We start from the raw sequence: 12331 nt of genomic DNA on the forward strand, positions 1-12331 counted from the left end.
CTAGCACTTACATAGGCTTTGCTGATGTCCTTGTAATTTGAAAGTCCTAAAAGGACTTTTCCCAAGTATTGTACTGCCTATCCTTTCTCCCATCCCGTCTAATTTTTATTCCAAAGTCAAGTAACCTTTATCCCCTTCTATGATCTTTGAAGGAAAAAGCAACTTTCCTGTTTGAGTTTCAGGTACATTTCTTTGGTTTCCAGTTGTAAAAGTATTTTTCCCACAATGATGTTGCCAAAAGGATATCTTTATACAAGTTATAGATGAATAAACATTTATTTTCTTCCCCTCTTGAATTATTTACCTCAGGTAAATTCCCTGGAGCAGAATCATCAAGTAAAAGAAGGTTTATATTAACTTCAGCATACCCATTTTCTCAAAACTCTAACACTGGATTATCACAAACGTTTTTAAAACAGCATTACAGGCACTATGCAAAGCACTGAAGATACATAGAGAGGTAAAACATGATACATGCTGTCAAGGAATTTATATTTTAATGAAACAACATAGCAAAAATTGTACATATTATGCAAACACACACACTGCATGGAAGTTAATCTCAGAGAAGAGGCACCAACATGGAGATGGAGAACAGGGAGAAGCCACTTATAGAAGATAGGGTTTGAGCTGTGTCTTGAACAAAGCCAGGAAACTGAGACTGGAAGGGAGAGCAGTCCAGACATATGGTCAACCCATGAAAAGACATGGAGTCAGGAGATAAAATATCATGTATGAGGAGTTGCTCACAGAACATAGAAAACATGGAAGGGAGAAGAGTTTAAGACTAGAAAGGGAAGAAGGGACCAAGTTATAAAGGGCCAAGTAATAGGAGAGCCACTGGACTTTATTCAGTAGGGGAAATGATATGGCCAGACCTGAGCCTTCAGGAATATAGCTTGAGCAGCTTCTTGTTGCATGTACTGAGTGGGGAGAGTCTTAAGGCAAGGTGACCAACCAGAAAACTATTGCAAGAGTCCAAGTATGAGGTGATAAGAGCCTTGGGTGATGGCTGTAAATGAAGAGAAAGGGACATATAAAAAAGATGTGAAGGTAGAAACAACAAAATTTGGCAACAGATTGAGTTTTAGGTAAGTGTGAATAAAGATCAAGGAAGACACAAAATTAAAGTGATGGTGCCCTTGAATGAATGAAGCACTTATTAAATACTATGTACAAAAGGAGGCAGTTAGGTGTTGCAGTAGATAAAGCATTGGGCCTAGAGTCAGGAAGAACTGAGTTCCCATCCAGCTTCACATTTAATAGCAATGTGACCCGGGGTAAATTACCTGACCTCTGTTGGCCTTAATCCACTAGAGAAGGAAATGGTGAACCACTCTAATATCTTTGTCAAAAACAAAAAAAACAGACAGTATGGTCCACAGAATCATGAAGAGTTGGACAAGACTAAACAACGATATAACAAATGTCCAAAGCATCAGGGACAGCACATTCTAAAGGGGGAGACATCACATGTGGTAGGTTTCATCTACAAGTAAGAAGAAAATGTTCCATAATCCTCAGGGTGGCAAAGCAGATGGTAATGTCTTTTGTTTAATGTCATTTCCACTGATAAAGTCCCACCAGTTTCTGATGATGAACTATTGAACAGTGCTAAAGGCATTAATGTCAAGAACTTTCTTTTCTGGGTCTTTAATAAATGTTGCAATAGCATGTACAGGATAGTTGCCAAGCTACATCTTCCCAAGAGTTGCTTCTAATTATGATGGCTGTAGACTCTGGACTGGAAACGGTACTATTCCAGAGACTCGAGTTTAGGGTCCTGAGTTGTCTCTTAACAAACAGGATCTGAGAGGAGATGGTAGTCAAAGTGGTAGTGGTGATTGCTGGTGGTTTGACTTTTCTAGTATATGGTGCTTCCTGTCTTCCTTCAGGATTCCTTGATAATAATAGAGAAGTTTGGAAGAAAGGAGAAGGCTTTTGTAAGAAAAATGATGAGTTCTGTTTTGAAACTGTTGAATTTGAGGTGCCTACAGGTTATCTAGTTAGAGATGTCTAGGAGGAAGTTGTGATGCATGACTTCAGGTCAGGAGAGAAATTAGAACTGAATAAAATGGATCCAAGAATCATCAACATTGACGTGATCATTGAACCCATGGTTGCTGTTTAGATCACCAAGGGAAAGAATATAGAAGGGAAAGAGAAAGAGAACAGGACAGATCCTTGGAGGACCCACACTTCTTTGCCCACTTTTCTCAGTTTAATAAGTGTGTAATGATAAAGTTTTAATTTGCGTTTCATTAAGAGTAAGCTTGATTTTCACATATGATGATATACTATCTGTTGCCTTTGACTATTTACCAAGTAGAATGTTGAGACAGACTGCATAAATTTGTATCAGTTCTTTCTCTATTTTGAGTAAGATTTTTGAAAGTCAGTTATTTTTTTCTTTCCTTTTGCACGATGAAATGCAATAAAATATTAACTAGTTTTAGAATTTGCATATACTCCAACATTCATCTTGTCACTGATAATATTCTACATTTCTTTAATAATCAAGAATTATCTCCCCTCCATAACTGGATAAATATGTTCTGTTTTACTCTAGTGTCTTAAAAATTATTAATTTGTTTATCCATCAGAATTTATTGCATTGTATGGCATGAGAGATGGATCCAAGTTCACGCTTTACTGATTTTTGTTTTTAATCCAGAACTGTAGTTTCTTTGTAAGGAAGCTCCTTCTATAAATGCAGATCTATATCTGTTCTATAATTTATAGTCAGAGTTAAATGACTTGCCCACATTCACACAGCCAGTGTGTTAGAAATGTGACAGATTTGAACATAAGTCTTCCTGACTCTGAAGTTGGCTCTCTATCCACATACCAGGAGTTGACAAACTATTACCCCAAGGGTCAAATCTACCTCCTTCCTGATTTTGTGTAGCCTTCAAGCTAAGAATGGTTTTTATATTTTTAACTAGCATGAAAGATTATATTAAAATGTAGAAGCCATTCTTGGCCCCCTGAACCAAATAGTTTGCTGATCCAGGGTTGGTTGAGGATATAACAAGCAGCCATATCTTAGGCTTTCTCACCTTCATTTCACTCGTACCTTTCCCATAGTGCCATGAGTTCTCCTCTCTTCCCTACCACTGCTCCTTTCTTTTATGTCAAAGTCTCAGTTAATAGTGCTAATGAGAAACTTTTATATTCTGATTTCCTGTCCTTGACAACAGTACACACATTAGAAGATGACTACAATGCATAAGGCACATAAAATCACAAGAGGAGAAGACCAAGGTAGAACGGCTAATCCTTAAGTCTTGTGAGAATGCCTCTTGATCCAAGCTGATCTGACTTTGGCCGTCTGTGTGGCCCTGTGCAAGTCAGTCATTCAATGATAAGTATTAAGCACCTGCTGTGTGCAAGGTGCTGTACTAAGCAGATGGAGTTCTTTGGTTGGTTGGTTGTTGTCCTTCTTGCTATTGAATTTATAGATATTATTTACTATGTTTAAGAAATTTCATTTATTCCTATGCTTTCTAGAGTACTTAAGAGAAATAAGTACTGAATTTTGACAAAAACTTTTTCAGCACATATTGATATTATCATTTTTTTATTATTTATACTATTAACATGGTTTATTATGTTTATAGCCTTCCTTATGCTGAACCTATTCTGCATTTTTGGTATACACCCAACCTGATTTTTCTAATATGTTATGGTAGGCTACTTGGCTATATTTTATTTAAAACATTTGCATCAGTTTTCTTTAGGGAATATTGGTCTTTAAGTTTTCTTTCTCTGCTTTTTCTCTCCCTGGTTTAGATACCAAAATCATTTTTATGTCATAGTAAGAGATTGGAAGGGTTTCTACTTTTTTAATTGTAAGTCAGTTTTTTAATATTTAGTTGAATTTACTTATGAAATCCATTTGACCCTGGAATTTATTTTCCTTTTTGGGAGTTCATTTATAAAATAGCTTGTTCAGTTGTATTTATTTATTGATGCTGGGTTAATTTGTTTCTTCTAACTGGATATTTTATATTTTTGTAAATGCTCATTTTCTCTAAGTTATCAACATATATAATTGGGCAGAATACTTTCTGATAATTTCTTTTATTTCCTCTTCAGCTATTATGGTGTGTTTTTTTTTTTCGTTTTGATAAGCGCCACTTGGTTTTCCTTTTTTTTTTTTTGTAAAAATCTGATTCTCCCATTTATTTTCTTACTTGTTATTCTTCTTTCTTTTGTTAATAAAAGCATTTAGAGTTACACATTTTTCTCTAAGAATTACTTTAGATGCATCCCTTAAGTTTTGCTGTATTGTTTCTTTGTTGTCATTTTTCTTCAGTGAAATTTTCTGATCATTTTTGTAATTTGTTCTTTGACCCACCAGTTCTTTAGTCTCTAATTACTTTTTTTAAACCTTTCTTTTAAACCATTTATTGAATACATATATATATATGTATAGATAGATATTGCACTGAGATCAATAAATGTTATGTTTAGTATTTCTGCTTTACCTTATTTTTGGAGAGGTCTTTGTGCCCTAACATATGGTCAATTTTTTTAAGTACCACACATGACAGTAAATAAATTCCTTTCTATTCCCATTCAGTAGTTGTGAGAGATCCATCATATCTAATTTTTCCAAATTTCTACTTAGTTTTTTAACTTCTTTCTTGTTTACCTTTTGGTTAGATTTTTCTAGATCTGAAAGGTATGTGTTAATATCTTTCACTGTTATAGAAGCTTAATTTTCAAAACTTAATTTTTAGAAGGTGGAGAACTCCCTATATATTTTTTATTTTACTATATTTTCATATTATTATATCCTTATTTGTTTACTGTAGTATTGTGTCTGAGTCATAAGGATGTCAAACCTAGTTTTTGCCCACACCTGAACAGGAGTCACTGCTGCAGTATTCTTGAAGATCTGTTATCAGTCTCAAATTAGTCTCCTCTATGCAAGGCTTCTACTTGATCACCTCTGATGAGAGAACCTTTTAAGGCAACCTATTTAACTTTTGGATAGTTCTCTATGTTAGGAAATTGTTCCTTACCTCAACCCTCTCAAGTTTTGCCCTCTGAGGCAAGGCAGAGCAAATTCAAGTACTCTTCCATGTGATAACCCTTTAAGTACTTGAAGACAGCTCTTATTCTCTACTCCTATCCCCTGTTCCCCTAGCATGATTTTATCATTAGAGACACAAAATCAAACATGATGAAACCATACAGAAAGAACTTAATAAATCTTTAAGGAATTGAAATTAGCTTCTTATCTAATCTTTTCTGTTTCTAATATATAATGTGTTACCTATGCAATATCCAGAAATGGAAGCAACACATTTATTTGAAAGGTGATGTGAAATAGATAAGTTAGTTATGAACTTAACACATTATTCATATTTTTTAAAGCAGAGTTCTGATGATGAAGAATGTTCAGGGAAAGGAAGAAGTCGACACATTGTAGTTAATAAAGCAGAACTTGTCAATTCAATTGAAGTCCTGGAAAGCTTCAAATTGGCACGTGATAGCTGGGAGCTGCTCTATTCCCTAGATTTCCTTGACAAGGGTAAGAAATATTCTCACTTTGTACTGGCTTGTGTATGTTATTTCAACAGTGCCTAGTTGGGGCTGCACAAATGGTGGGCACTAGCACACCATTTTAAGCCTTTTTTATTTTTGATAAGAAATCATCCATTGCTAATGTTGCTTTGTGGTTTTGAAACACTAATCCTTGGCTACACCTGAGGATTTTCAAGAATGTTCATAAACACTTTTGTATTTTTATCCTTCCCCCTCCAACTCTTTTCCCTCTTTGCTATGGTCTTTTGTTCTTTCTTATTCTCTGATGGCTCTTCCAAGACATATGGTTGAATATACAATAGAATAAATGCATAATACTTTTAGCTTCATTACCCTTTACCCACATTTTTTCCTAAAAATAGCTGTATCTGTAACTGTGACCTGCCATTTTGGGCAGGGGGAGGAGGAGCAACTTATGAAAATAAGGTGGAGTGAAAGAACTTATATGTGGTAAAAAGAGGAATAGTTGAACATTGTTTACAACTTCCTTTACCATGGATTTCCTGACAGTGATCATTTTTACTCAACTTCTTGTAAGCATAATGGTTCATTCTTTTACATTATAGTATAACCAGTGATAGTCATCTACTGGCCACCCTGGCACAGCTGTTACTTGGTGTCCTTACTAAACTCCTCCATATGGAATAGTCCAAGATCCTTCATCCAATCTTTGTATAAGAGCTAAGGATATCCTCCATTGTCTTGGCTACCTGCTCTGTGTTTCCCAGCTTACCAGTGAATTCTTTAAAATGTTGCTCCTAGAACTCAATACAATACTCCAGATTTAGCCTGATCAGAGAAGAATACTGTGGGACTATTGCATACTTTTTCCTGTACACTATTGCTCTATTGTATTTGATTCTTATGAAGCTTGCAGTTCATCAAAATGCCTGTATCATTTTCAGATCAGATGCTATCTAGCCATGTTTCTCCCATCTTATACTCATGAAGCTAATTTTTGGAACCAAAGTACAGGGCTGTACATTTATTCCTTTTAAATTTCATCTTATATTCAGCCCAGAACTCTGGGTTGTTGACATTTTTGTGGATCCTATCATACAACACATTAGTTTTCCTTTCCAGTGTTATATTACTTATAAATTTGATATACCTTAATTCAGGCTATTAATAAAAATGTTAATTATTACAGGGTGAGTGACAGATTCATTTAGATGCCAACTTCCAGATAATATTGACCCAATTATATTTATTGTTTTGGTATGATTATTTAACCAGAAACAGATTCCTCTTTACTTTCCTATTGTCAGCCCACAGTAAGAACAGTATGAGAAACTTTGTTCAATACTTTACTGAAATCTAGGTTATAGAATTTCCATGATTTGCAAATTCCCTGACATTTTTTCAAAGGGAAAAGAAGTTAATCTGGCATGATTTGCTTTGCTATTTCTTAGTGATTCCTGCTTTGTTTTATAGATGTTTACCGTCTCTTTACTAATATTATGGTCTAGAATTTTGCCAGGAATCAAAGACATGGACACTCATGCATAATTTGAAGATTTTACCTTCCTTATTTTTGAAAATTAGGTCATTTCACTTACTTTGAGCCCCTGGTATCTTTCCCATTTCAGGCATTGCTGTAGTGACTCAGCAGTTACATCCTCAGATTCTTTCTATGTCTTGGACATGGTGACTTGAACTCTTTGAGGACAGCTAGGGGCTTTCATTACTTCTCTTAGGTTTCTTCATTACCTGTATTTGTTCTGTGCATTCTACTCCAAAGATCCTTGGCAGAGTAGACAAGCAAAATAAAAGCTATTGCTTATAATTGTCTTCTCCCCTCTGCAGTCTCCCTCCTATCATTTTATTTTCCCTTAAAAATTATCTTTTTTCTTATTTTTTGCATTTCTTGCCATGCTCAACACTTTCTGAGTTTTTTCCTCTTATTACATTATTCTTACAACATTCTCCATCGCAGAGTACTCTTTATAGTATCACACTTTTGTGTTCATCTTCCATTAACTGCCCTTGCTCGTATTTTCTGGTTCATTTGGCTCATGTTTTTGGTTTGTTTGGTTTTTTTCATCAAAGTAGGTAGAGGAGTTTCCTGTGTACTATTGGTAATTTTAGACAGTTTCCCTTTTTCCTCCTCCTCAGAATTGATTCTCTGTTTGTTTTTAGAATTTCATACTTGAGAACTTCTCATAAATCCTGAGTTAACTTCCTCCATAAAACTTCTAGTCATATAATCTTGTTCCTCTTTTATTTGAATGCTATGATATGTTTGTTCTTCTAAAATCTAGAGTATTTGTCAGAATCAGCCCATCTTTCTTCTTTTCTTTGATGGATTCTGAGATGGAATGAGCACTTCCCCTAAAGGTCCAGTCGTTTCTACTTCACCAACCAACTTTATCTTGGTGGTGAGAACCAAGTACCAAAGAACATTTCTGCTTGTTGCTTACCACTTTTGAATAATGAAATTATCATTAAGCAGGCCAAGGAATTATTACTTTGATTTTGAAAGAAAGCACCAACAGAAGTCCCGATGATAACAACACACCATCACTGCTTTAGCATGCCTATGTTCCAGGCATGGCTTATAATCCACTGATGTAATTTTTTTACCTATTTCCTCCTTCTTTCTTCGTAGCCCAAGACAGCATTCTGAAGATAATATCATTTCTGTTTTTTCCTCCATGGATCTTTACCCAAACTTTCTTTACCCTAATGCCCACTCTTCCCTACCATTTTTCCTGAATTTCCTCACATAAATATATCTTCTTAATGTGAAATGCTACTCCATTTCCTTCTCCCCCACCCCCTCTTTTAAGCTCTTTCTTTTCAATAAAGCATACTCTAGAGCCATATTCTAGTTAGGAATTTTATCCTACCAAGTGTCAGTTGGCATCTGTGAGGTAAAATTTGCTTCATTGTGTTAGAATCTCCAACTCACCTTGGTTGTTCTTCATGCTTCAGTCACTGTCCCCATTGCTAGGGTGAGAGGTAGATGAATTCCTGGAATATCAGATTGGAACTGTGGAACATGTTTCAGAAGGAAGCATGGTGTAGCGAATAGGGTGCTGAAGATCTGGTGCATCTGTCACATTATCATTGTGTGATCATGGGCAAATCCTGTAACCACTCTGGGCCTCAATGTCTTCATCTATAAGGTGGGGGTGACTAACACTTGTAATCCCTACCTCACAAGAATCAAATGAGATAATATACCTATTTTCCAGACTTTCAAGTGCTATATAAATGCCAACTATTATTAATATTTGTTTTCATCATCATTATCTTATTACATGGAGTTGACAATGGTCCAGGAACAAGTCACTCCTGCTATTATTCTCTTATTTTTAATGTTTAGTGAACTGTTGGACAAGTGACAAAAAAGACTTTTTGTAGCTAAATAAAAGTGTTAGAATATAAACCCATATTTCATAAGCTCAATGAAAGCAACTTCACAGAACAACTCCAAAGGCAGACAGAATGACAGGGATTATTCTATCAGGATGAATATATACTTCATCATTTTCTCAAAGTTATTCATTTATTTATTTGCCTGTACAAACAGTATTGTAAATGGTGGATTTTTTTGCTGTAGCGTTACTAGTCCAGTATAAGATAAGTAGACTTTTGTAGGATGCCTGCCGTCATTTATCATATTGATTCTGTGGGTGTCCTGATTTCCAAAAAACCCACCTTCGTACTTTGGTAATATGGCCCATTCATAAACAGGGGACTGGCTGCTTAGGCTTTTGGCTCACATAGCTGTCTGTGGCAGTGGTAAAATGCTGGTATAAATGTGTGATCAGATTGCTAGCCCATTCTGAAATTTTTTTTAATTCTTATTTATTTTTTTATTTTTAGTTTTCAGCATTCATTTCCATAAGACTTTGAGTTCCAAATTTTCTCCCCATCTCTCCTCTCCACCCACCCCAAGACAGCATGCATTCTGATTACCTCTTCCCCTAATCTGCCTTCCCTTCTATCATACCCCTCCCTTCTCTTATCCCCATCCCCTCTGTTATTTTGGAGGACAAGATAGATTTCTGTACCCCATTGCCTGTTTATCTTATTTCCTAGTTTCATGTAAAAGCAGTTTTTAACATTTGTTCCTAAAACTTTGAGTTCCAACTTCTCTCCCTTCCTCCCTCCCCACCCATCCCCACTGAGAAGGCAAGCAATTCAGTATAAGTTATACATGTGTAGTTATGCAGAAGACTTCCATAAAAGTCATGTTGTGGAAGACTAACTATGTTTCCCTCCATTCTATCCTGCCCTCCATTTATTCTATTCTCTCTTTTGACTTATCCCTCCTGAAAAGTATTTGCTTCTAATTACACCCTCCTCCCATTTGCCTTCCCTTCTATCATCTCCCCACCCTCAACCCCCACCACCACTTATCCACTTCTCCCTTACTTTCCTGTACTGTAAGGTAGAGTTTCATAACGAATTGAGTGTGCTTGTTATAAGGTTCACTTTTCCCTCTCACCTCCCCTTTCTTCCCTTCCACTGAAAAAGTTTCTTCATGCCTTTTTTATGTGAGAGATAATTTGCCCCGTTCTATTTTTTCCTTTCCCTTCCCAATATATTCCTCTCTCACCCCTTAATTTTTTTTAAATATCATCCCTTCCTATTCAGCTCACCCTCTGCCCTCCCTCTGTATATATATAATCCCTCCAACTACCCAGATACTGAAAAAAGTCTCAAGATTATAAATATTATCTTCCCATATAGGAATGTAAACAGTTCAATTTTAATAAGTCCCATATGATTTCTCTTTCCTGTTTACCTTTTCATGCTTCTCTTCATTCTTGTGTTTGAAAGCCAAATTTTCTTTTCAGCTCTAGTCTTTTCATCAAGAATGCTTGAAAGTCCTCTATTTCATTGAATGACCATTTTTTCCCCTGAAGTATTATGCTCACTTTTGATGAGTAGGTGATTCTTGGTTTTAATCCTAGTTCCTTTGACTTCTGGAATATCATATTCTAAGCCTTCTAATCCCTTAATGTAGAAGCTGCTAGATCCTGCGTTATCCTGATTGTATTTCCACAATACTTGAATTGTTTCTTTCTGGCTGCTTGCAATATTTTCTCCTTGACCTGGACACTCTGGAATTTGGCTACAATATTCCTAGGAGTTTCTCTTTTTGGATCTCTTTCAGGAAGTGATCTGTGGATTCTTTCAATATTTATTTTGCCCTCTGGCTCTAGAATATCAGGGCAGTTTTCTTTGATAATTTCTTGAAAGATGATGTCTAGGCTCTTTTCTTGATCATGGCTTTCAGGTAGTCCCATAACTTTTAAATTGTCTCTCCTGGATCTATTTTCCAGGTCAGTTTTTCCAATGAGATATTTCACAATGTCTGCTGTTTTTTCATTCCTTTGGTTTTGTTTTATAATTTCTTGATTTTTCATAAAGTCTTTAACTTCCATCTGCTCCATTCTAATCTTTAAGGAATTATTTTCTTCAGTGAGCTTTTGGATCTCATTTTCCATCTGGCCAATTTTGCATTTTGAGGCATTCTTCTCTTCACTGGCATTTTGGACCTCTTTTACCATTTGGGTTAGTCTATTTTTGAGTGTTATTTTATTCACCATTTTTTGGGTCTTCTTTAGCAAGCAGTTGACTCGTTTTTCATGATTTTCTCTTCTCATTTCTCTTCCCAATTTTTGCTCTATTTCTCTTACTTGATTTTCAGAATCCTCTTTGAGCTCTTCCATGGCCTGGGACCATTGCATATTTTTCTTGGAAGCTTTGGATGGAGGAGCTTTGACTTTGTTGTCTTCTGTTTACATGTTTTGGTCTTGCTTGTCTCCAAAGTAAGATTCTATAGTCTGATTCTTCTTTCAGTTTTTGTTCACTTCCCCAGCCACTTACTTGATTTTTGAGCTCTTTGTCAAGGTAGATCTCTGCTTCCAGTGGGGGTGGGGGATGTACTGTCAGCCTCTTGATTCCCCCACAGTCTGTTGGCATAGAGCTCCAAAAACAGTCACTGTCTCTGTCTCTGCTGCTGCTGTGGCTGCTGTGGGTTCCTCTGCCCCCTTCCCCCTCTGCTATCCTGGGGCTGGGGCCAGACCACCCCACTCTCCCACCCTGGCCCCACAGGCTTTTTCCACTGACCTTCCAATTTGTCCTCCTCGTTTTGGGCTCCTGAAGTCTGGAAACCACCACAGGTGCAAGAGATTCAGTCTCCCCAAGGCCTGCTGAGGTCCCTTCATGTACTTGCGGCCCACACTGGACTGCACCCTGCCCCCTGAGTGGCACAGTAGACACTTCCCAGCAACCTTCCAGGCTATCTTTTGCTTCACTCTGTCATTCTGTGGGCTCTGCAGCTCCAGAATTTGTTTAGAGTCATTTTTTATGGGTATTTAGCTGGGCTTGGCAGGAGTGCTCTAGAAAGTGCGTGTTGTTACTCCGCCATCTTGGCTCCACCCCCCCATTCTGAAATTTTGAACCAGCACATCCTTTGAAATTTTTTGAACACATTTTTAATTGACATTTATTTTTTTCTCTCCCACAACTTCCTTCACATGCTTAAAATTTTAGTAACATGTAAATGTAACTTGACTTATAAAAATGTTCTAGACAGACTTCAGAAAAACCTAGAAAGATTTATGTGAACTGATGCTGAGTGAAGAGAGCACAACCAGGAGAACATTGTACATAGTTACAGCCACATTGTGCAATGACTAACTTTGATAGATTTGGTTCTACGATAACCCCAAAAGGTTCATGATGGAAAATGTTATCCACATCCAGGGAAAGAATTACGGAATCTGAATACAGATCATAGCATACTATTTGTTCT

At 36.5% G+C, this 12331-nt stretch overlaps 1 protein-coding gene across 7 annotated transcripts in view; it reads left to right on the forward strand.

Annotated features, from left to right (window-relative positions):
- INTS10 (integrator complex subunit 10) overlaps positions 1–12331 on the forward strand; it is a 44537-nt gene that overhangs the window by 12021 nt on the left and 20185 nt on the right. For 4 of the 7 annotated variants that reach the window (XM_072635014.1, XM_072635019.1, XM_072635016.1 and 1 more), the window contains one exon: positions 5386–5542. In XM_072635014.1, coding sequence (XP_072491115.1) covers positions 5386–5542 — 157 coding nt within the window. The remainder of the gene's footprint in view (positions 1–5385; positions 5543–12331) is intronic. The other 3 variants (XM_072635020.1, XM_072635017.1, XM_072635015.1) reach the window with 1 other exon arrangement.

This window comes from Notamacropus eugenii, chromosome 1 (genome assembly GCF_028372415.1).
Source record: "Notamacropus eugenii isolate mMacEug1 chromosome 1, mMacEug1.pri_v2, whole genome shotgun sequence".
Lineage (NCBI taxonomy): Eukaryota > Metazoa > Chordata > Mammalia > Diprotodontia > Macropodidae > Notamacropus > Notamacropus eugenii.